Genomic DNA, 22,737 nt, shown 5'->3' with positions numbered 1-22,737 from the left:
ATTTTGTATTTTATTACGAAAACCGCAGCCATTGTTCATACAGTTCATGCATCAAATCATCACTATTACAGTAAATTTATCACATTTTGTCTGGTTTGTCAGGGAAGAGTGTTTGTTTGGTAGATAGCTACTCTATGACCTCCCTTGTGCCATGTAATGTTTCATTAGTTTTGATCTTGTGCAACATTGTAAGAGTTTTATTGTCTCAAAGCCCTGTTATTACCATGTAATTGTTATGACTGCCCCATTGAATATTAATACAATCTTCTTGTTATCGTGTTAAATCTATTGTTGTTTGTATTCAATTAGCTTGTGAGATATCAAGAAAAACTTACATCGAAGCACTGTTCGTGTCTTGAATTACAATAATTTCTGACCCAACTGATGCCTTTGGTAAGCGTTTTTTATATGAGAATTAAGCAACGACATTGCCTCAAAATAACGCATCATGTCCAAGCATAATGAATATAACTTGGAGCGCAAAACTAAAAATGTTCATAGCGGATATGTAATTATAAATCCAGTAAATAGATTAGCCTCAACGAACGGCTCGGTGAGGTTATTACAACGGATTCATTTTCAGTGACCTACCTCATCCACCGGAAACTTTTCCTAGAAAAAAAAAAAAAAAAAAAAAAAAAAAAAAAAAAAAAAAAAAAAAAAAAAAAAAACAATGAAGAGGGGACGAATACTAGAAGTTAGTTGATAATCACGAACATGCTCACAGGATGAAAAATATGATTATACAAGGCAACGTAGCGACTCCGTCACAGTAAAAAGGTAGCTCTGTATTTCGTTAAAGAACGGTTCGATTCAGCGAAACTATGCATGTCACATTGAACATTCCACTCTAAACCGATAATGAATTAGGCAATTCAATTGTGAACCCTATAAATATTTGTTCTGACACACATCTTGTTACATTAAACTGGTCTTGTGCCAAGTAGAAGTCTATTAATATAATAAAGCTTTGTAAGCCGTTATTCAAGGCACTAATTCAACCTGGGAGTTGCCAGTTAAGCTATAACACTAATATCTCAGCAGGTAATCAAATCTTGTTTTGAAAGTTTTTGAACAGATTAAACTTCAAAATTGACACTCAGTTGATGCTTTAGTATAGAATTCGGATGTAGGTATATTGAGAGAGAGAGAGAGAGAGAGAGAGAGAGAGAGAGAGAGAGAGAGAGAGAGAGAGAGAGAGAGAGAGAGACACGATTACGACCCAAATTTATGCAGTATTTAGAAAACTGTCCAGGTTGCATGATTGGATTTACTTTTCCGTTTTTATTTACACTGCAATGGTATTGGGATGCGTGTGGGGACGGATAGCATTAAACATGTGGGAGGAGAGGCTTAGTGTAATGAATTTTCAAACATTGTTCATATCACTCTTAATGTTGACATTTAACACCTTTCTCTCGAAGGCTATAAGATTTATATACTTTCACTGTCGGCTGAATTGATTTAAGCCACCAATTTCATTTCAGGGTTATACCAGAGATGGTTTCTTCTATGGGCACATTTTATTCCTTTTCAGTTGAAGGAAGTTGAAGCACGAACTCTTTGATCAACAGCTTCTAGCTGATTATTGTTATTCCAAGTCAAACCTGACCTATCTTTAGCAGAATGTGGTTAAAAGATTGAGGGAAAAAAAACTGAAAATACTTTACTTTGATAACGGTTAGTCGGAGTCGTATATCAAGAATTGATATCCTTATTTCTTTAAAACAATTTAATTGTGTAACTCGATCAGTTTGTCAAGTCTTTTGCTCTACCGACGTTACTAATATTCCCCTACCGGTTTTGTCTGTCCATATTCTCTATAGAGGTTTAAAGTCTGGTGTTGTATACTCCCACCTGATACTCCGTCATCATATTGTGGGCATGTTTCCCAATCCTAGCCCAACGTTTTCTCACACTCAGACATGTGGATGACAGACAGTCCCGAACTTTCCCAGTCTTGGTAAATGTTAATTTATCAGTCAGCGTGACCTACAGTTGTGTTTATGGTTAGTAAAATGAAAAAAAGAAAAATGTTAAGGGTTAATCAATATGAAGGTCTTGTGATCCTTGGTATTTTAGTCATCCCTTTTCATTTGCCCAAAGAAGGGCAATTGCATTAAATGTCTGCCTGTAATGAGGTAATGACAAGTTTCCTTTGATTTTCGACACTCATACGAAGATTTTAGTATTCTACTTTCAGCTTTCTATAATTATTTCAAGGACTATCTCTGGGATATACTGTGAGTAGTTAGTAGTCTATCACCAGGTGTAGTACTATAATCTATTTTTTTTCTATAGCGGTGCATATTTGCACTGACTCACAGGGGTGCCCTTTTAGCTCTGAAAGGTTCCTGATACCTGATTGGTCGGAAGTATTTTTGTCCGAACACCTTCATTGTTCTCGAATAATCACCAAGTAATGTGAATCGAAACTTATTTATTAACCTATATTTCTCCATCAGATATATGATTTGTCAATAAACAATGTGAAAGAATAAATATATTATGAAGAATCGTCTTGGTAAGTCTGAATTTAATAACACAATCCGCCGAAGTCAACGACAGCAGCTTGTTTTCGGATGCACGCTTTGTAATTTTGTAATTTTTCACACATTTTAACGCAAATTGGTTTAGATTACACTCAGCATAAGTTAAACATGTTATTATAAACTTTCTTTGAATACCAGAATTTACCAAAATCATGGAATTAATGAAACCCGATATTTGTGAAAACTTATGAGGAGGTAAAAGAACAGCCCGTAGCGGCCTGGCGGGAAAACGATCCCTTCTGACTTGTAGACGCATTTTTTTTTTCTTTCGTAATATAGTTCGACCTATTCCTTTCAGTTTAAATAGTCTTGCATTGTCTTTCTTCGTATTATTTTGCTTATTAGTCGTCCTGTTTATCTTTATAACCAAAAACATTGAACATTTATTCTTCCTAATTCAAACTGTTTCCTTTCATACTCTTTTCTTTTTTAATTTTAATACTTGAGGAACATGAACCCGTGTCACTTAACGCCCACTTTCCTTAACAACAACAACAACTTCCACAATGTTGATTATTTTTTCTCTCTGATATCTAGATTTATAAGTTTTATAGGCCAGTTATTGATAACCGTCCATTATTAGTGCATTTGTAAAATATAAACTACACTATTGGGTTTGGGACACCCAGCAAATCAATAATGAAAGTATTCCTATATTTCGTCAAGAGGAAATATTAGTTGTAGTTTTTTTTTTATATATAAAAAAAGACTCGTTTAAGAGCCGCACATCTCCCTGTTATACAACAAAGGGAAGAGCATACCTTTTGACTGTGGGGGTCAATTTGACTTTATTTTGTATTGTTGAGAGTTTTGTGGAAGTATTTTTTCTATTGTACATACTGGTGTTCAGTATGATGCCTTGGCTTGATAAATGATAGTCCTGTACGCCAGTTTTCGATCCTTCAAACGTTTTATTGTTTTATAAATCAATTCACCATTTATGTTCGATTCTTAAACTTTCAAGATGTATTGCTCAAACGATGATAAAGTGAAAGATAAATGATATCAGTAAGATATAAACGGTAAAAGTTTTGAAGCGAATGGAAGATTTTTCTTTTTTTTTTCTTTTTGTAAGCGGGACTACGTAGGTTGGGTGGACTGGCGGGGGCAGACTTGGTCTAACTTAGTTGGCGTAACTTTGTTGATCTTATTTCGACTGCCGTGAAAGAAGGAAAGGCGCCACATTTATTTTTCATCTTCTTTACCAAACAAATTACCTGATATGAACGTGAACGGAATGGAAATGGGAAGTGAGTTTTTACTATTATGTATGTCTAGTAAATTATTTCGATATATTTTTTTCCTGTATTACTTAATTTTTTTTTTTCAATATAGCCTATGTCTAAAGAATGTCGCATTACAGCACTTTCATTGTCATCTTGGATCTGCTTTTAAAGTTGGTGCATCCAGTCACCTCCTGTAAAAAAAAAAAAAAAATAAACATGCCATCGCCTTAGGAGTGACCATACACAACACAAATTCATCTGATGATTGCACTTTGATATTGTTTACTGGGAAAAAACAGTCCAGTTACTTCCTGTTTGTCTTATAAGAAACATTTAGGATGATACTTTTGGCATCCTTCTAAAGGTGTTTTTGTTGGAGATATCCGACTGAGTATGGCTACTCAAACCTGTTCTGCAAACTCGGCCCTCTGAATCAGGGAAACAATTTCATAAAGATTAAAGTAGCTGTTTTCATTCTTAAATTTACCTTTGTTAAAAAAAAAAAACTGTTTCGACGTATGTTTAATTTGTGTAATTTCAAGATGCTTCTCACAGTTTTAAATGGGCATTGGTGACAATAAGCCTGGACGCAATATAAGAATGTGTTCTAGCTGGACCCACTTCATCTTCACGCCTTGTACTGGGCTAGATAAACGGTCCGTCCCTTCGAACTTTGCATAAGGAAGGAAGGGATCTCTATAGCATCATATTTCTCCTGATTAGATTTTGGATCTATTTTTAAGATTAAAACTTACCCCTTGAAAACTCCCAACATCTGTGTTTAAGAGCTCTGTATTCTTTTACAATGAGGAACTAGTGGCACAATTTGCTCTGTTCAGTTTGTTTAATCTTTCATAGCCTTAAAGTAGTGTATTTCCAAAATTCCATAGCCCAATTTTTCTTAAGAAATAGAATACCGTCTTTTATCTCTTTCATCTTGCATGAGATCTCGTACTGTTTCTCTTTTACACTTAGTTCATTATGCATGTTGCATAAGATTTTTCACAACTCTGACCATCCTTTACATTCAGATCTCCCCGGACAATTCTATCCTGTTCGTAATACTAGGCAGGCAGTTAATTCTAATAGCCAGGCCTTCTCCATCACGAGGCTCAATACTACGCAGTACTCTAGAAGTTTTATTCCAGCTGTGACCAAGTTGTGGAATGGTCTTCCTAATCGGGTGGTTGAATCAGTAGAACTTCTAAAGTTCAAAGTTGGAGCAAATGCTTTTTTGTTGATCAGGCGGACATAGTCTTTTTATAGTTTATTTATGACATATTTGGTTTTTATGTTGTTGATAGTTTATTATATGACATGTCTGTTTTGACGTTGTTTCTTATTTTAGAATGATTTATTGTTAATTTGTTCTCTTCATTTATTTATTTCCTTATTTCCTTTCCTCACTGGGCTATTTTTCCCTGTTGGAGCCCCTGGGCTTATAGCATCTTGCTTTTCCAACTAGGGTTGTAGCTTGGATAGTAATAATAATAATAATAATATTTCTTTTTATGTTCTACGGGCTCGATGTAGGCTACTGCTATGTATTATGGCCCCATCCTTAAAATGAATAGTATATAAAATGGGACACTGATATTAAGGGAAATAGGCTTATTTCAGTTTGTGTTCTCTCTCTTTTGAGATGTGCCTAGTGACCTTGTTTCTTTTTTTTCCCGAAACTTCTGATACTGTCCTTATCTAAATGACAGAAAAATGACACCGTGTTGGTTTTGCTACCCAGAGTTCAGTTTGGTGACTTATTTCCTTCTCTCTGATTCTTGCCCCTCTAGCCTCAATCTTCTGTCCTAAGCGTTTTTTTTTTCTTTTGTCGCCTTCCTTCCTCGATATGAGGTTTACTTTATTCTTTTATATGTTTCCTACGCCTTTATGCTGTTCTTGACTCTTGTTGTCGTTACTTTTAGATTTTGTTTATGAAATGATGTTGTTGTTTTGTACTTACCTCTAAAGCGGATATATTTTTTTTTTTTATTTGGATACATGGATTTCTTGATTATCTAAATTAAGATACAAAACTATTTTGCTCTTTTATTTGCCCTCTATTATTTGTGATAACTTATGTTGCTATGTATTATGTATTTTCGTTTATAAGTATCGGAATTCTTGCAGATATGTGTTTATTATTTGTAGTCATGGACCTCCAACATTCTTCGGTATCATAGAATGTAACGGGTTTAGTTTGTGGTTTTTTTTTTTTTTTGCTTTTATTATTGCTTTTATTTACTTACCCGAAACCATCTTTAGCTTTGGTTGATGATATTTTCCTTGTAGATGCTTCTACACTTGTATACTTTAGGATTCAGAAATAAGGAACTCGAAAAGATTTTACGTTTTTTTTTTTCTTTTTTTTCTATTCTGTTAAATTTATTTCGATCACTTCATAAAGGTATTTTATTTTGTCTTTGCTCTTAAGACCAGAACCTCTAGTTTTCTTTTTTTTTTTTTTTTTTTCTTTTTTTTTTTTTTTTTAGGCTATTTGAAGCATCATTTCTAAAGAGTCATCTTATCTTTGTATTTATGGTTTTTATATAACTGATTATACTGATTAGGTATGTTCGTCCTTTGTGTACTTATTTTGATATCTGGTTGAATGATTAGGCAAACATCACCTGACATCGCAGCATCAGTTGATACATTGCAAATGCTTGAGGTTTTTAAAATGACTCTGAATTGCCTTTATCTAAATTCTAGTGGGAACAGGGATGAAAGGTTTGGAGTGAAACACAAGTTAATAAAACGCGATATATTATCCGAGTTGAATCTTTTACAAAATAATTCTTTTTAAACATTTTTTCCATATGGTTGCCAATTCTAAAACATCATTTATCCTCTTGAGATTATGAGAGCCTGGTTGTTTACGCTTTTATGTTCATAAACTTATATATACACATACACACAAACATTATATATATATATATATATATATATATATATATATATATATATACTTACTGTATATATGTCCGTGTGCATGTGTTTGTGTATGTGAATAGGTGTTTGTATGCGTGAGAGAGTATTGGAAAACCGAGTTAGTTGTACCTATATCCTATTGGAACTACTTTCAAACCTTTGGAATTGAATGACGTAAACTGATGTAAGCCTTAGAAACTGGAGATAAAATACCTCATTCAATATTCGACATCAAACCCTTAAAATTCAAAAGACCTGAGAGACTTTACTTCAATCACATGAAGTTTCATCAGAGGGGAAAATACTTTTGTATACACTGGGGCTAAAGTTGTTTATTACTGTATTTGAGAACGGCAATGAATGAGATGAACTGTTTCCATAAAAATATTTTTAAATGCTTGGTTGTAAGACAAGTGAAGAGTGGTAATTTATAGGAAATGGAGTCCTTTTATTCGGAGCTTAATTTATTCATGTGTGTGTTTATTTAAGAAACAAAATCAGGATTATGTTGACCAATTCAACTAGATGATAGTTAAGGAAATCTTGGTTGGAATGATCATCTATGCAAAATTCTGTAAAATCATTTGTATTCGAAGTAAAAAAAAAAAAAAAGTTACGGTATGTGATATGTTACCTTGTGTTTTGGAAAGGAGTCTCCTTGTTCCCATTTGAAAAGTGGACAAAAAAAAAAATAGAAATATTTGGTAATAATGAATTATGCATGGAAACTTTGAATATATAAATTCACGCCTTAATTCTCTCCCTCGGGCTATTCGCATTTCGCTCCTCCATAGTTTCACTGTTAATCGGTTTAGAAAAATCTAATTTAGAAATGACAAAATAATTCGATGGAAATAGTAATGCAAGTTTATAGTGGTTGTAGTGTAATGTAAGGAAGCTGTATATTAATTAAATAAATTAATTTTTCTTTAAGTATGAAATAATGCAAAATAACAAGAAACTTCATCTCAAGAGGATAACTATATTACAATTTCCTTTATTAATAGAAGTTTTTTTTATGTAAAATATAGTTATATACCCATCTAGGTAGACATACAGGGACATAATCTTATAACTAACAGTATAACAAAAATAATTGTTTCTAAGGTAAAGGACTCTTGGGATATTTGGAGATAAGATCATGTTCCATCTAATGCTGACACGAAAAAAAGAAACTGCTAGTCTTCCCTGATTTTGAAGTTGATTGAAGAAAATATACTCAGTCAAATGTTTATTTCATGGCCTTATTTAATGTAAGGTAAACATAAGGTATTTGAAACAACCAAAAGATAATAAAAATATTCATCAGACATAATGAAGTAAGTTTTCATAGACGTAAAATGTTTTGAATTCTGAGACTTCAACTTCTCTGCCAGCATTGGAGAGTGAAAGCATTCTTAGTTTCAGTGGTATTTAAGAATTTTGGCCAGGCTGAGAGTAGCATCATACAAAGGCATATTCTTGTAGGCAGTCAAAGGAATCCGTTGAAACAATGCCCAAAATACATGCCATTATTGTTAGTGACACACACTGAAACGTTGTTTACATCAGTTATTTCAAGTAAGATGCACTTTGTATGATGCAGGATTTCAGCGTCAGTTCCAGATTCGATTAATTTATATTGCCAATGAGCCCAAGGCACATTGCACATCGGAAGTTCTCATAAATTACTATAATAATGATAAGCAAACCTGATATGGTATGTTTGCCCTCGCTCGGTTGAGCTAAGGCGTAACAAATTGTATACATGTATGTATATGCATGTATAAAAATTCTTAGACTTATATACTGTATATTCAATAGCTTTAAACTCTGATATACTCTGAAACGTCTGCCCCTGTATGTCGCTACCTTTGTATAATACATCGATAATAATGAATATTCATATAATGAAATGATATGCCCTCTTCACTGAGACACTTTTTTTAAAGTTTAATCATTGATATGAGAAGTGCAGATGGACCAACAGGGAAATAAATAGTATTCCTATGAGGAGACAATACCAAATAATAAGGGTTGAAGAATTGGGTCTGAATCCTTGAATTTCCCCCATTGAATAGAAACAAAGAGCTTTTGACTTGCGTAGAACTTTCGACTTACTAACTACTCTAGGGTTGTTACCGGAAGACCTGACAACTAAGGCGCTGCTTATGCAAAGTTTATTTTTTTTAATGATTTGCTCTTTGCTGTTTAGGGCATAGCTTTTTTCTTTATGTTCGTTGACAAGAATTTACAATGCTGTGGGGAAACATATTGAATAACAAGTGACTTCAAAATCATTTAGTAATAAAGGGGGGCAAAATTGTCAAAAAATATTATACTGAAATAATGCAGACATAATTGCACTGCGCTACTTCATATACTATAAGCCTTATGTGACTTCCAAATACTGTAGAGGTGTATTCACTTTTTTGACATAACTTTGGATTAGGGATAAATTTACATTATAATTATATAAGTGGAATGTTGAATTAACTTAACTTATGGATGCATTTACATATATACATATGAATGATAAGTTCATAATGTTAATTTTCTGCTTGTCTCTTCCCTGTCCTTATAGATTGGTATTGTCTACTTACAGCAAATTGCTCTAATACAAATTGACCACCATTTAGTACGAAGTTTGCGGTACTTAAAGCACAAAAACATTCTAATCTACAGCTACCAAAAATAATACATAAGGATTCATTGCAAAACTAGGATTAAATGAAGGAGAACTAGGTCCATCATTTTAATGTATTTTTATGTAGATTAATATACAAAAATACTTTTATTATAACAGGAAGCAGTATTGACTGTCTTTGGAAAGAAGTTCTTACGGTACGATTTGTGCCAACATATACAACCTGAATAATGGATTAATAGCAAATTAAAGTATGTACAGCGTCGTCTCATAAATAATGATGATAGTAATAATGATAATTATAATTACAGTGATGAAAAATAATCATAATTAATAATAAATCACAATTCTAGTAACACACTATAGCATCACTAAGCATCACAATATGCGCGGTACATCCACCTGACTCACAAGACAACATATCTGAATAAATGGTGTACAGTTTCTATTATAATAATGGATTCTCTGTTTCGTTATAGGTTAATGTATATAAGTCTCAGATCATATGTACACATCCACCGGTATTTCCTAAATATTTACATTTACATATACGTACTGATATATATATATATATATATATATATATATATATATATATATACATATATATATACATATATATGTATATGTATCTATATATATGTATATATATGTATATATAAATATATGTATATGTATCTATATATATATATATATATATATATATATATATATATATATATATATATATATATATATATATATATATATATATACTGTACATATATATATATATATATATATATATATATATATATATATATATATATATATATGTATATATATACACATACATATATATATATATATACATATATATATACACACACACACATATATATATATATATATATATATATATATATATATATATATATATATATATATATATATATATAGTCTGATTATAGACCGCCTCGTGCAATGCACATTGATCATTGACGTATACTCAGCCGTTAACCCCCTCCTTTTGTTAAAAAAAAAAAAATCATTTTCATATGCCAGTTGTAACAGGTGAAGGGGGACAGAAGTGAGTGAAACCCTCTGGACAGGTAGAATGCTGCATCATAGGTTTAGTTAGGTATGGGTATGTCAAGTTGGGATATATTCTATTGACTAGGAAAAGTCAAAGGCATACGTATAACACAAGTGCAATTGACTATCAAGTAAGTTTATGCAAATATAACCGATTGGTGTATCTTCACAAGTGGCATAGAAATGATTAATTCCATCATAGTGGTTATTCTTAGAAAAGGGTATTAGTTTCCTTCGTTCGACTGATGGCATATATATATATATATATATATATATATATATATATATATATATATATATATATATATATATGTATGTATGTATGTATATATATATACACATATAAATATACATATAAATAAATATATATATATGTATATATAAATATATATGTATATATATACATATATGTATATATATATATATATATATATATATATATATATATATATATATATATATATAAATATATACAAATACATAATTTACACATAGATGTATTAATGTATGTATATATGTGCACACAAGCCTACATAAGCATGCATACATACAAGCATAATTTCACACTCGTGTGTATGTACTTTATGTTTGTATACATGTACGTTCATATACATAGACATATGAATTATATATACACATCCTTTTGGGAGTGTTTTTTTACATTCATTTATTCAGACAGTGCGGTAAAATAACATATGGATAAAAATTCTGGTTCACATAAATATTTTCTTCAGAACATAGCACATTAGATTATATACAAACATAATGGTTTGATTCTATGTGGATTAATAGGAACAGCCAGTAGCATTGATGTTAGAATAAATAAGAACATACATAAAAAAATCATCAAAGGAAGATATTTTTCCAAGTGACCCAATATCTTGGGCTTCAATTACTCTGGTTAAAGTCAAAAGGATCCTGATTAGGAAGAAAAGACTGAATCTCAAATGACGGAAATTTCTTTTCTTGACCGGCGCCTTTTCTGGTGGCAGAAGTGGGTATAAATGACAGCATCAAGAACAAAATGACATTAGAGGTCTCAGAGACCAAGGTAGTTTTTGAATTAAAGGAATATGTTTAAGTCATTTATGGCAGAAGCCAAAAGTGTCATTGTTAATATGTGATATGTTTATTTTGGTACTTAAAGGTTTTTTTTTAAGACGTACTTCCTAAAAAAATATGTTAGTCTCTGAAGTGATCTGGTGTTCGGTTAACAACAGTAGATGCAGATGTGTTTGAAGATATGTAAGAGCGCAAGTATCATTAGCCAGATTAGGAAGATATGTAGAAGCACCCAAGGTGAAAAATACGAGTAAAAGGCGAAGAAAGGGGAGTAGGAGCCTTACAAGGAAGAAGGAAACTTCAAAGCCACCGTGCCTTATGACTAGGGACACTATCACAGGAATCAATTCTTTGCCGGGCCCGCCAGCTGTCGACCCTTTGTAGCCTGGCGGGCGGTGAAACTCATCCTACATGTTGCCAGGCTAATACCTCTTTCCCCGACTTAAGATTTGTCAAATGTGACCTGGCATCGCCCTGCCAGTATTTCAACATACTCCCGCCCTAGCACTACCCAAAAGAACCTTTAATACCCACTGCCCTGCACAGGAGACCATGACATGGAGTACCGTCCCACACCCAGCCACAACAGCATGCTAAAAGAAAGAATAGGTTAGGGTATGAGCGTAAAAAAAAAAATAGTACCCTGGGGTACTCCTGGGGAGACTCAGGAGATCCCAGAAGGACATTTGAGTTTAATCCAAGGAAGGTCTTGTCCACAGGGGAGTAGGAATGGTGTTGGTTACCAAAGAAGTCACTGGGGAACAGGGCGATAAGGGCCAAACTCAACTCTAGTTAAATCTGCTGTCAAGGATAGTACAGGGGCTCCTGAACCAAGCCGCTGGATAGCGATCATTCAAAAAGGACTTGTAAATCCACACATATTGGAAGTCAGTTCTATTGACAGAACTTTTTTTGAAGTACACATAACTACTTTATATCTTACTTTCTAGGTGAAGAGCTTAAGTGTAGATTCAGTGTCCCAAAGGACTTCAGTATCTGCATCCTTAAACAGTCAGGAACAAACAGAGGATTGGAATTAATATATATTTTTTATCATGCTAGCATTTTAGGTGAAAAAAATATTTCTATAAGAACTTGAAAGATATTATTTCTATTCTAAAAGAACTTTCGTGAAATGCTGGTATCGGATGGGTTATTAAAGGAATTGCAATTATAGCAGATCTCCAAAAATATTTTATGCACAGTAAGCACTCACTTGCTTGATATGCTCAACCATGAAAATTCTTGGCCTGTAGATTTCGAATTCTTAAAGATTATTTCCAGAGAACTTCGGAAATACTGTAACAAGGGATATCCAAAACCAATTTAAAGATTTCAGCTTGGTCATTGATATCATCTTCCAAGTAAGATTTAAATATGCAACTAAAACCAGCGGGCTAAAGGGCATCTGCCTAGCAATTGTTTCCAATTCTTAAATTAACTCTGGTTTGATCATTGATATCATCTCCCTAAGATCAGGGGTTTTGTTATTGATATTAAATGAAAACTAACTTCAAGTATAATCATCGATAGGCCATTAAAACAAAATTGTCCTTGTGCCACTGATGTCAGTTACAAGAAGTGTGTTCAATCATCAGCACTAACTTCCAGAAAACCTCTGCAACTCCAAAAAGAGCTTATAATTATCTCTTCCTCGAAGAAATTCACGGTAGACCATTGAAACCAACGAAGATGTTGGATCCTTAATACCAACTAATATACAATATTTCTCTTTGACCAATGATGCCAGATAACAAACGATCACGTGCGATAGTGAGTTTCAGAACAGCTTCCATTTGCTAAATGATAGCAACTCCCTAACTAAAAAGCTATTTTTGTATTATAATGTTTGTTTTTAAGTCAATACCACGAATGTTCTCGTATGTGGCTTGAGTAGTTGACAGGTTTTTTTTACCGACATGTTCAACCGAAATGAGAGACAAAAACAGACTTTGTCCTAAATACGATTTTTCCTTTCTAAGAGGCGTGCACTGCCTCCTAAATTCTATGACAGATATGGATGTTCAAGACTGACTTTATCTCATATATTATTAATATTGTAAAGTGTTTATGTCTAACGGGTAGAAGATCAGAGTCTAAGCAGAAAGGTGAATTTTTCATATTTACACAAGGAAAAGAAAATAAGATAATAGAACTGAAAAACGTTGCCTATACGATACATATCCAGGTTTCACAAGGTTACTGTTCAAAATCTTTTGAGTGTACAAAACCATACACCTTTTACAGCTACTTCTGTTTCCTTTTACGACTGCTAGTCATACACAATCACTAAAATGCTCTGAAACATTTGTGTAAAAGATTAATCTTTTACACGGCTCTTCAGTGCATATCTAAATACAGAAGTGTTGCCTCGATAAAGTTACTACTTTTTATTACCTAATAGCATTGTGTGCAGTGTACATATATTTGCGTGTATTTATGTGCATATGTATGCATGCGTGTTGATATGTTTGTGTATTTGATGTAAACACATTCACATGCGTACATGTATGTCCACAATTACACACAAGTATATATAAAAACTGTGTATATATCTTTGACTTAACTGCTGCTAAGTCTTTGAACTCTAAACCGATCATTATGAAATTGTTACTATTCTAAAATGCTCAGAACTAATCAACAGTGAAAATGAATTTTTCATATCAGAAATATATGAGTATCTTCGTTATTGAATACGTATTCCTGAACTATTTTTTTTTCTTTTTTTTTTTTGCCAAAGCTGAACGGATGATGATAAAGTTCAGATGCACTTAAAATCACTAGATTAGACAGATGTGGATGCTGTTTTGGGGTCTGAATGTGATTGCTAATTTAAGAGCGATAATTGTAGGAAAACTGATTTTGATAATCTGAATTATTATAGTTTTGTTTGTGACTGATTTTAGTTTTGTTTAGATTTGAAGTGAGGCGGATGTTATGTTGGATTTGTCGAGTGTAACAAAAGTTAAAGGGATACTTTTCCGAGTGGACCAAGTTTGATTGACTTGATTCGAATGCTAATTTAAAACATCTCATTCCTCAAATGAGGTAGGGATGATAAAGCAGGTAGTACCTAACAAAACACGATCGGGAAAGGAGATGATACTTTTTGAAGTCTGCTAGCTGAGACCTCATAAAGTAAATGCCTATCCTAAGACTGCCGAATGTAGAAGAAGTGAATCAGTGTTATTTTTATTTAATCAAATATGATAAAAGTGAGGTAAATATACTTTTAGATTGGTTAAATTTATCCGATGGGAGATCTATGATTATTTTTCCAAACGTCCTCTGAAAATGAAGTTAAACGAAATAATTGACATTAGCAAGGCATACCATAGTATAAGGTCCTATGATAAATAAACCACTTGCCATAATCTATTTAATGGATGCTGTCGGTTAATATTTTGCCTTATAAGTTCAGCTTTGGCAGAAGTTTGTTAGAAGTAAACAAAAGTTATCCGTAATAAATAAAAATGATAAGTCTCCTAACAGTTGTTTGTCTCTAGTGGCATTATTACAAATTAAAACATAAATAATTTTGGTTTCATATAATAATGAAACTGCACCATAATTCAGCAGCTTTATTTATTTATTTATTTTTTTTTTTTTTTTTACTTTGAAGAGTGGCAATCACCGCTCTATAAATCTTAGCGTGTTCTATACTGACGGCAGGATCCAAAGCTGGTGGTATGTTTAGATGCCGAGAAATCTTTCTGTTTATCATGTGTGTGTTTCTTAATGCCGATTTAATCAGTATCAATTCATTGCACACATATATGTAGACTCATGTGTTTCTTTGTGTAGCATATATCTGGTATGCATAAATATGCATGAATATACACATGTATACTTCATAAGTGCACACCAACTTGATGGAGCTCTTTTTCAAGTTAATAAAAACAGGTGCGTAAGCTAATGTGCCAAAGCATCCTGGTGCTGCTTCTGCTGACCATTTGATGTGCTCATGATAGTATGAAGGTTAATAAACTTGATTTTCTTTTCATCTCCAAGTATGCAAGATGCCAAAAGGGGAAGCGTTTGAAACCTCATAAATGATCTATAGGAGGTTGATCATCCAACACCCCTCCGAACTGCAACCGCGTAAGGGTCCTTATACACTGCATGATTCTAAAATCCTACGAATCTTGAGTTTTATGACATTGAGACAATTTCCTACTATGGTGTGAGAGCTGTCTCGTCTTTATGTGTATGTGTGTTTGTCTGTGTACATCTGAGTAAAGCTGCTTCATCTCTGCATTTATATGTATTTTGAACATCTGTACATGCACAAGGGTTACATGCAACGAAACGGCAAGTCAGTCACTGACGTGCCGTCGAACTATTACCATTGGTTGACATTAGCATTGAAACTACATCTTGATACGTTGCTGACATCCAAACGAAAACACCAAAAGGAAACTGAAGACCTAGGTGATTCATAGGCAAACGAAGAAAGAAGTCTCTGGAGCCTTTCGTTAGCTACTGGTGAGTGTTTGTTTGTCTGTAATGATTAAAAAAGAAGCTAACGCCAAGCCTCAGAGACGGAGCCCAAATTAATATCTTTTTATATCCACACATTTCTAAGACAGTAATCCAGAGCATTATAAAAGCTGATAATACGAGAATTCGAATACTCTGAAAGCCTACAGTACATATTGGTAAAATCTAAACCTATCATGTAATCATTTATCATATGGAATACTAATATACACTGAATAAAGTCTGTACTGAGTCTAGTTATTGACAGTATTCATAGACGACCAATGTTAAATTGGTTGAGGAAAAAAAATGGTAAATCATTATGCACACTTATCACAGATAGACAACGAACACTTAATACATGGAATCAATACTGCTCAGAATAAAATAGATTTAACATTAGCATAACAGTGGCTATGTGGTGACGACATAAATACGCACACGCACACACACACTCACACACACGGCCACTGCGACATCATGAAGCCTCCGACGTCACTTTGAAGCAATGACGTCATTTCGACATAAATCATGACATCAGAACACCCGTTTCCATATAAAAGTATAAACTGAGTAAATAGTTACATCATGGAGAAATAATAGTCATGTATCGAGAACATCTAATGCTCACGGCACAACAGAAAAAAATAACTAATAGTAGCTTTGTCACGAAAATCTAACCATTTTGATATGGAATGCAACATCCTTCTACAACACCAGCAATTATTTTTTTTTACTGCCACCTTCAGTACTGAGATATTTTTGTTCCAATGAGGAGAATTTATTTTCGAGTTGTTTGTCAGTGAATAGTTACATCCCATAGCAAAAACACTATTGAATCTCATCTCCAAAATAATTGTCACATCACAATTAAAGTTAGTCACATGATGCTAAATAAAAAGTCACGTCTTGAAGAACTAATAGCCACATCACAATGCAGTTTGAGTACAACATCAAACATGAGAACTAAAAGGCTACACCGACCCCATCATGACTGTAGGGAAGGTGGATAAGTAGTAGGTGATCTGGATCAGGTTAGGAAGGAAGGGGATGGTGTGAAGTTTGTTTGGGACACGAGTAGATTCTGGTAATTTCGAAAATGTGAAATGAGAGGGATGGGTGGGTACCGAGAGGGGATCTGCAAGATTTGGAAGGGATGGCCTGACAGAACAAGGCAGTTTCATGACTTTCTTTTTTTCATTGGAATTATAAAACGAAAGCTTAGCATTACAGAACAGAAGTTGTAAATGTAAAGCTAAGCCTGGTTGGAATCTGGGTTTACTTGTAAGAAAGCGGTAGAAAAGTAGCAAAAAGCTCCAAAATGACTGTACAGCATAAAAGTGATAATAATAGAGAGATATCTGGCACTAACAGGATGGATCATTACAATTGCAAAACACAGGAACTCTATTACTAGCCATAGGTTTTGGTTAAACAACGACTCAGAGTAGCAATCTACAAAACCAGCTGTAGATTCCACAGTTACTTCCTGATTTCTCAATATATTTTGACGATGTCCAATATTCCAAGTCTGTAGAATAAAGATAACACAAACGCTAAACTTTCAGGGTTTGTTGAAACATTTGAATAAGGTTCAGTATAAAAACAGGTTGAGCAGGAATGGAGTTCTCTCCAATTTTATGGTAGAGTCCTTAAGAATCGAAGTGATGTGGCTTGTGTCAGACAAGAGAGAGAGGATGGGTGAGGATAGGCATTTTGGAAGAATCTTTTTGGGTCACTATGGGGTCAGAGAGGGTCTAATGTACCACTGTCTGCACATCAACACAGCCCCGCCTGGTGGAGAGGAATGTACTGTTGCGGGAAATCAGTCAACTAAGGAACACCACGATGTATGGAGGAACAAAGTAACGTACAGATAACACGGGTCTGGAACACCGTCATGTACGCATGAACACCGGAACACCGGAACATAGAGCACATTGTGGGGCACACGGCGAGGCAACCAGGGTGCCATAACACCTTTAGGATCACTGCTTCTTATTTGCTAGATCACCTGATGGTGTGGCCCTGGCGATTCAGGAAGCGTAGTGGGAGTGACTAGTGTAGGCCACCTGCTGCTGTTGCTGCAATGCTGCTGCTGCTTTTGTTGTGGGCAACCTTCGAAACGGGACTCAACCCGTCTTCTGCTGCTGCTTCTACTGGACTAATACACAGTGTAGCTTGTGACACTCAGGCACAGCCACACTCTGTGACAATGACATCGCTCCAGTAAGTAGTAGTGAGCTTTCCATGTTCATTGACATGGAGAATATGCAATCCTTGAAGCGCTGTTGGTGCACAACATGGTCGAGGAATTTCTTCCCGACGTTGCATTTTCAATAAGGACTGCAAAAGAGCATGTTCATTTGCGGGATTGAAACGTGCTGGACATCTTCCACTGCAGTAGTAAGCATCAAATTCCTCCGGAGATGTGACGAAGTCAAAACTTGGAAGGTCCTTGAATCGAACTTTCATGGAGCGCCTACAACATCGAGATCGTCTGTTTCCACTGCGTTTGTTTCTGCAGTCTCCACGTCGTCTCCACTTTGCTTTTGTGGCCCGAGTAAGTTCTTTAGATCGCTTTACTCTCCGACCAGCTGCAACTTGAGTTTGTACATCTAAAGTCGGGACATAGCTGGTGTTGGAAGAGCTGGCACCTGTGTGGATTGCTACCCCAGCAGCAGGGCAGTCTGGGCACTGAACCAGCACACCGGCTTCTCCTTTCGGGGAATTCACCCACTCCTTGACTGCTTCCGTCACGTCGACAGAGAGCCACTCATCTCCTGTCACAGATACATTCAGTGACTGGATGAGAACGGGATCTTGCTTGCGTCGTCTTCTCCGTCGACCACCGTCATCCATTTTGAAAACACTGACGGTAATAGTATCATGACCAGGTTCTTCCGGCACGGGACCACCAGTCTTCCATAATCGACACGTTGCTTGCTTGACATCCAGATCATGTGAATAAACACGACGCACTGGAACTGCTACGTGGAAGTGGACGATCTGACCATCCAGTTTTGCACTACGTCGGCCACGACCGTCTGTGGAAGAATAAATATGCTCATTAATTGTTCGTCCAACAAAGTAAGGTAGTTTATTGATATATTGTTATCAAATAATAAACCATTCTTATTTTTTTTATTGTATTCGTTTAGTAACTAACGTTATTTTCAAGTCAATAATGCAAAATAAAATCTCCATTGTATTCTGGTGACCAAACGTTTTTCATCTAACATTTTCCAATGTGAGGTTTTAGAATAAACATAGTTTACACAGTAAGGTGTCCCTGGCTGACTCACTCTAAAGCGTATGGGAGGAATTCTAATTTTATCAGAAATAGTAAATGGTAGGACAAGATTGATGGAGAGAGAAAGAGAGAGAGAGAGAGAGAGAGAGAGAGAGAGAGAGAGAGAGAGAGAGAGAGAGAGAGAGAGATAGAGAGAGTTCATACAATTATAACAGGTATAAGTGGTTACTTTTTAGTTAACCCTGGTTAGCTTTATAAATACTAGTGAGAGGATGAGGTAAAGAAGATGCTCAAGTTGCAAATGACGCATGGAATAGTAGTATGAGGAAGATTACATTAGTTTCGTAGATTTAAGATAACATAAATCATTAAGAGAATGGAAACTATCTTCAATGATGTCTCCACAATGTAAAATCTCTCTCTCTCTCTCTCTCTCTCTCTCTCTCTCTCTCTCTCTCTCTCTCTCTCTCTCTCTCTCTCTCGTAATCCATATAAAATTTATAGTATTTAGCTTGCTGTCTCTTTACAATACCTGAGACTATGTCGGATAAACCAGTTTAGATAAATCTATGCTAAATTGATATCATCATGCTTTCCCTCCTCCCTCTTTTCTCAACTACCAGGTTAGCTTATTATAAGCAAGCGAGAGAAGGAGAGAGGGGTTAGTGGCTGGGCACTCACCTCCCAGTGACGCCTGGTGGGTTACGTCGTCTTTTCTAAACCTAAATATTTATGGCTGGTTTGCCCCCTTCATGACTCATCAAAGCCTTTTGCAACAATGAAGACCTTTTGTGTGGGCCCATTTATGTTACTTTGTATAGGCTATGTAAATTCGAATCAGATGAAATACATGAAATAGGAAAAGTGCCTGAATATCTTCTTGGTAGTGTCTTTGTGCGTGTTGTATACTAAAATAAGATTCCATTACAGCCTATTATTGCCTTGCGCCTCGAAATATACAAGATGTTTTATTTAGGCATCTCAGTGTGATGAAAAAAGTGACTTATAGATATAAATGCTCGAGTTCATTATGATACATCGTTTATCAACGCTGATTTAACTTAGGTTGAAACAGGGTTCGAAATCTGAGCGATCTACTTATCGTTCAGGTTTTTGAAACGTCCTTTTATTTAAATACTGCAATCATCTTTAATTCATGATATAAGGATATCCTATTCGTTACTCCTGGCCATTTCAAGATTCACATCATGCAGATTTTACTTTCAATAGAAATAATGATACTGATAATAATAACCCGTATTTTTTAAATACACGCGTCAATATCATGCTTGAAAGTAGTGCTCAGTTAACGTCGTTCAATGGGGATGATAAAAGATAAGGGCTAGAGAGAGAGAGAGAGAGAGAGAGAGAGAGAGAGAGAGAGAGAGAGAGAGAGAGAGAGAGAGAGAGAGAGTTGATGTTGGTATGGGGAAGTCTTGGTTTATATTTGTGACGTCATAAAAAGGTTAGTTTAAGCTAAACAAGTTTGCAGGAGGTTAATTTTATGGCATAAGATAAGTCCCAGAGCAAACTTTGTATTGGTTGCTTGTTTTAACATCAGTTCGTATCTATGTTTTTTTTTTTTTTTTTTTTTTTTTTTTTTCAAATTTCAGCGGAGTCCTGTCCACTTAAATTTGCATTTGTTTATGTTTATGTATGAACGTTTGTATATTTTCTTATCAGGAAAAACTTCGAGGTTCTCATTTTCATTGTGTTTTCAAGCTGGATATGCGATATTTATCGAGTCATATTTGCAAATCTCGCTCCTTAAAAAGGGGGATAAGGCAATAGGTCAAGTGTATGACAATTCGTTTATTTAGTCTTAATAATGACTCTGGTCACTCACAACGTTTGTTGTAAGTATGTGTAAAAAGAATAATCCCAGACCCCACTGAGGAAATTAGTTAAAGACAGAAATGCAAATACGAGCCACTGTTATGTAGTAGAGGTTAAAACGAGACCCAGACCCCATTTCTCTAGTAACGTCACCGGGACAAGCAGTGTTTGTCACCCTGATTTAATAATCCGAGTGCGTTGGGCTCGAACACCGCTTTTGTATTGGCCTTCGATAATGAATTAACCCCGGAGATTAGTCGGTTTGACTAATGGCAAATGTGTGGCTGAGGAACAAAACAAAGACGCGGTTCCTGGGTTCCGTTACGTTCGCTGGTGTTTGCATATGTAAGAAGTGGGTGGGGGAGGTTGGCTGTAAGACAGTAGCACAATAAAGGTGCAAATATAATGTTTCATTCCCTAGTGTTTCCATATGTAAGATTTATTTATTTTTTGTTTGATTTGAGTAAACTGTCGTAACAAGCCATGGCCTACGAAAACTTTATAAATGTAATAAAGTGTACAGAGGGCGTAAGCGCAGTTAAGTAATTATTGAATAAATTTTTTAATTGACAGTAGATCGAGTCGGTAAAAGTAGGTGATAGAAAAGGACTGACAGTAAATGGGAAACTATATAAAGGCATTATGGTATTTGCCTTCGGTTTGATTAATTAGCTGTTCAGATTGACAGGAAAAGGACAGATGGCAAATGGGAAAATGTCGAACAGCATCATGGTATTTCCCAGTAAAGGAAGGAAATTACAGGGAATTTGTTTCATAATATATTTAAAAGATAAGGTGCGGAGTTAAATGAGGGAGAACTGTATTACATAAGTATAAAGAATAGTTAGGAAAAAAAGATAGGGGAGGGAGTGTATAACGAATACGGGGCATCAAAACATAAAAAGTTTGTGAGGAATGGGGAAAGACATATGGTGAAACGGATTGGCAACATTACATAATAACGAAATAAGTAAAGTTATCAAATAATTACTCTACCAAATTTAGCCTTGATCAGTTTGTTGGACTAATCCCCTATTTTGGCCAAGATGATTAACGACTTTCCTGACTAGACGGTAATTTGCTGGTTCTTGGTTTCAGGAAATATAACTATAGGAAAAGATGCGATGTGATACAAAAGAAAAGGAAATACATGCACGAGAGAGAGAGAGAGAGAGAGAGAGAGAGAGGAGAGAGAGGAGAGAGAGAGGAGAGAGAGAGAGAGAGAGAGAGAGAGAGAGAGAGAGAATATAGATGGGACAGAAGGAAGAGATATCAAGTTTAGGGGTGAGTGGTTCCGGAGAAAAGGATGGAAGGCGGCGTTTCTCGTGCGGATGACAGATGGCTTCCCCAAGCGGCCAAAACCGTTCCTCCTCTCACCCTCGTTGCGCTGATCTATTATCAGCGATCGTATCGCGCCATCATGTATTTTTCCCCTAACTGAGATCAAGACGGGTATTGTTATCAAGCAGACTGGGGATTTTTCTTGGCACCGATTGTAAGAACACTGCCGGGAAAGAAGACTAGGAGAAAATGAGACGCGAGGTTCTCTGCATAGGATATCAGTGTTAGTTGCACAGATCTGATACCTCACTGTAACTTGATAGAGTTGGGGATGTAATTTATGTAAAACGAATCAGTAAAGAATACGAAATATAAAGTGAAATGAATTTGTTGTATTAGTTGTCTTTCATCAGTTTTTAT

At 35.0% G+C, this 22,737-nt stretch overlaps 1 protein-coding gene and 1 long non-coding RNA gene across 2 annotated transcripts in view; one reads left to right on the top strand and one right to left on the bottom strand.

Moving 5' to 3' along the window:
* The window catches only part of LOC137621105 (uncharacterized), a 211,368-nt gene that overhangs the window by 1,500 nt on the left and 187,131 nt on the right, over positions 1–22,737 (top strand). The gene's annotated exons all lie outside the window — the stretch shown is intronic.
* The window catches only part of mav (maverick), a 55,367-nt gene continuing 44,164 nt past the window's right edge, over positions 11,535–22,737 (bottom strand). Inside the window, exon 3 of the mRNA XM_068350596.1 lies at positions 11,535–18,994. Within this exon, the coding sequence (XP_068206697.1) occupies positions 18,138–18,994 (857 nt within the window). The 3' untranslated portion in view covers positions 11,535–18,137. The remainder of the gene's footprint in view (positions 18,995–22,737) is intronic.

Source organism: Palaemon carinicauda, chromosome 27 (assembly GCF_036898095.1).
Source record: "Palaemon carinicauda isolate YSFRI2023 chromosome 27, ASM3689809v2, whole genome shotgun sequence".
NCBI classification, from domain to species: Eukaryota; Metazoa; Arthropoda; class Malacostraca; order Decapoda; family Palaemonidae; genus Palaemon; species Palaemon carinicauda.
This window is presented reverse-complemented; position numbering and strand designations above follow the sequence as displayed.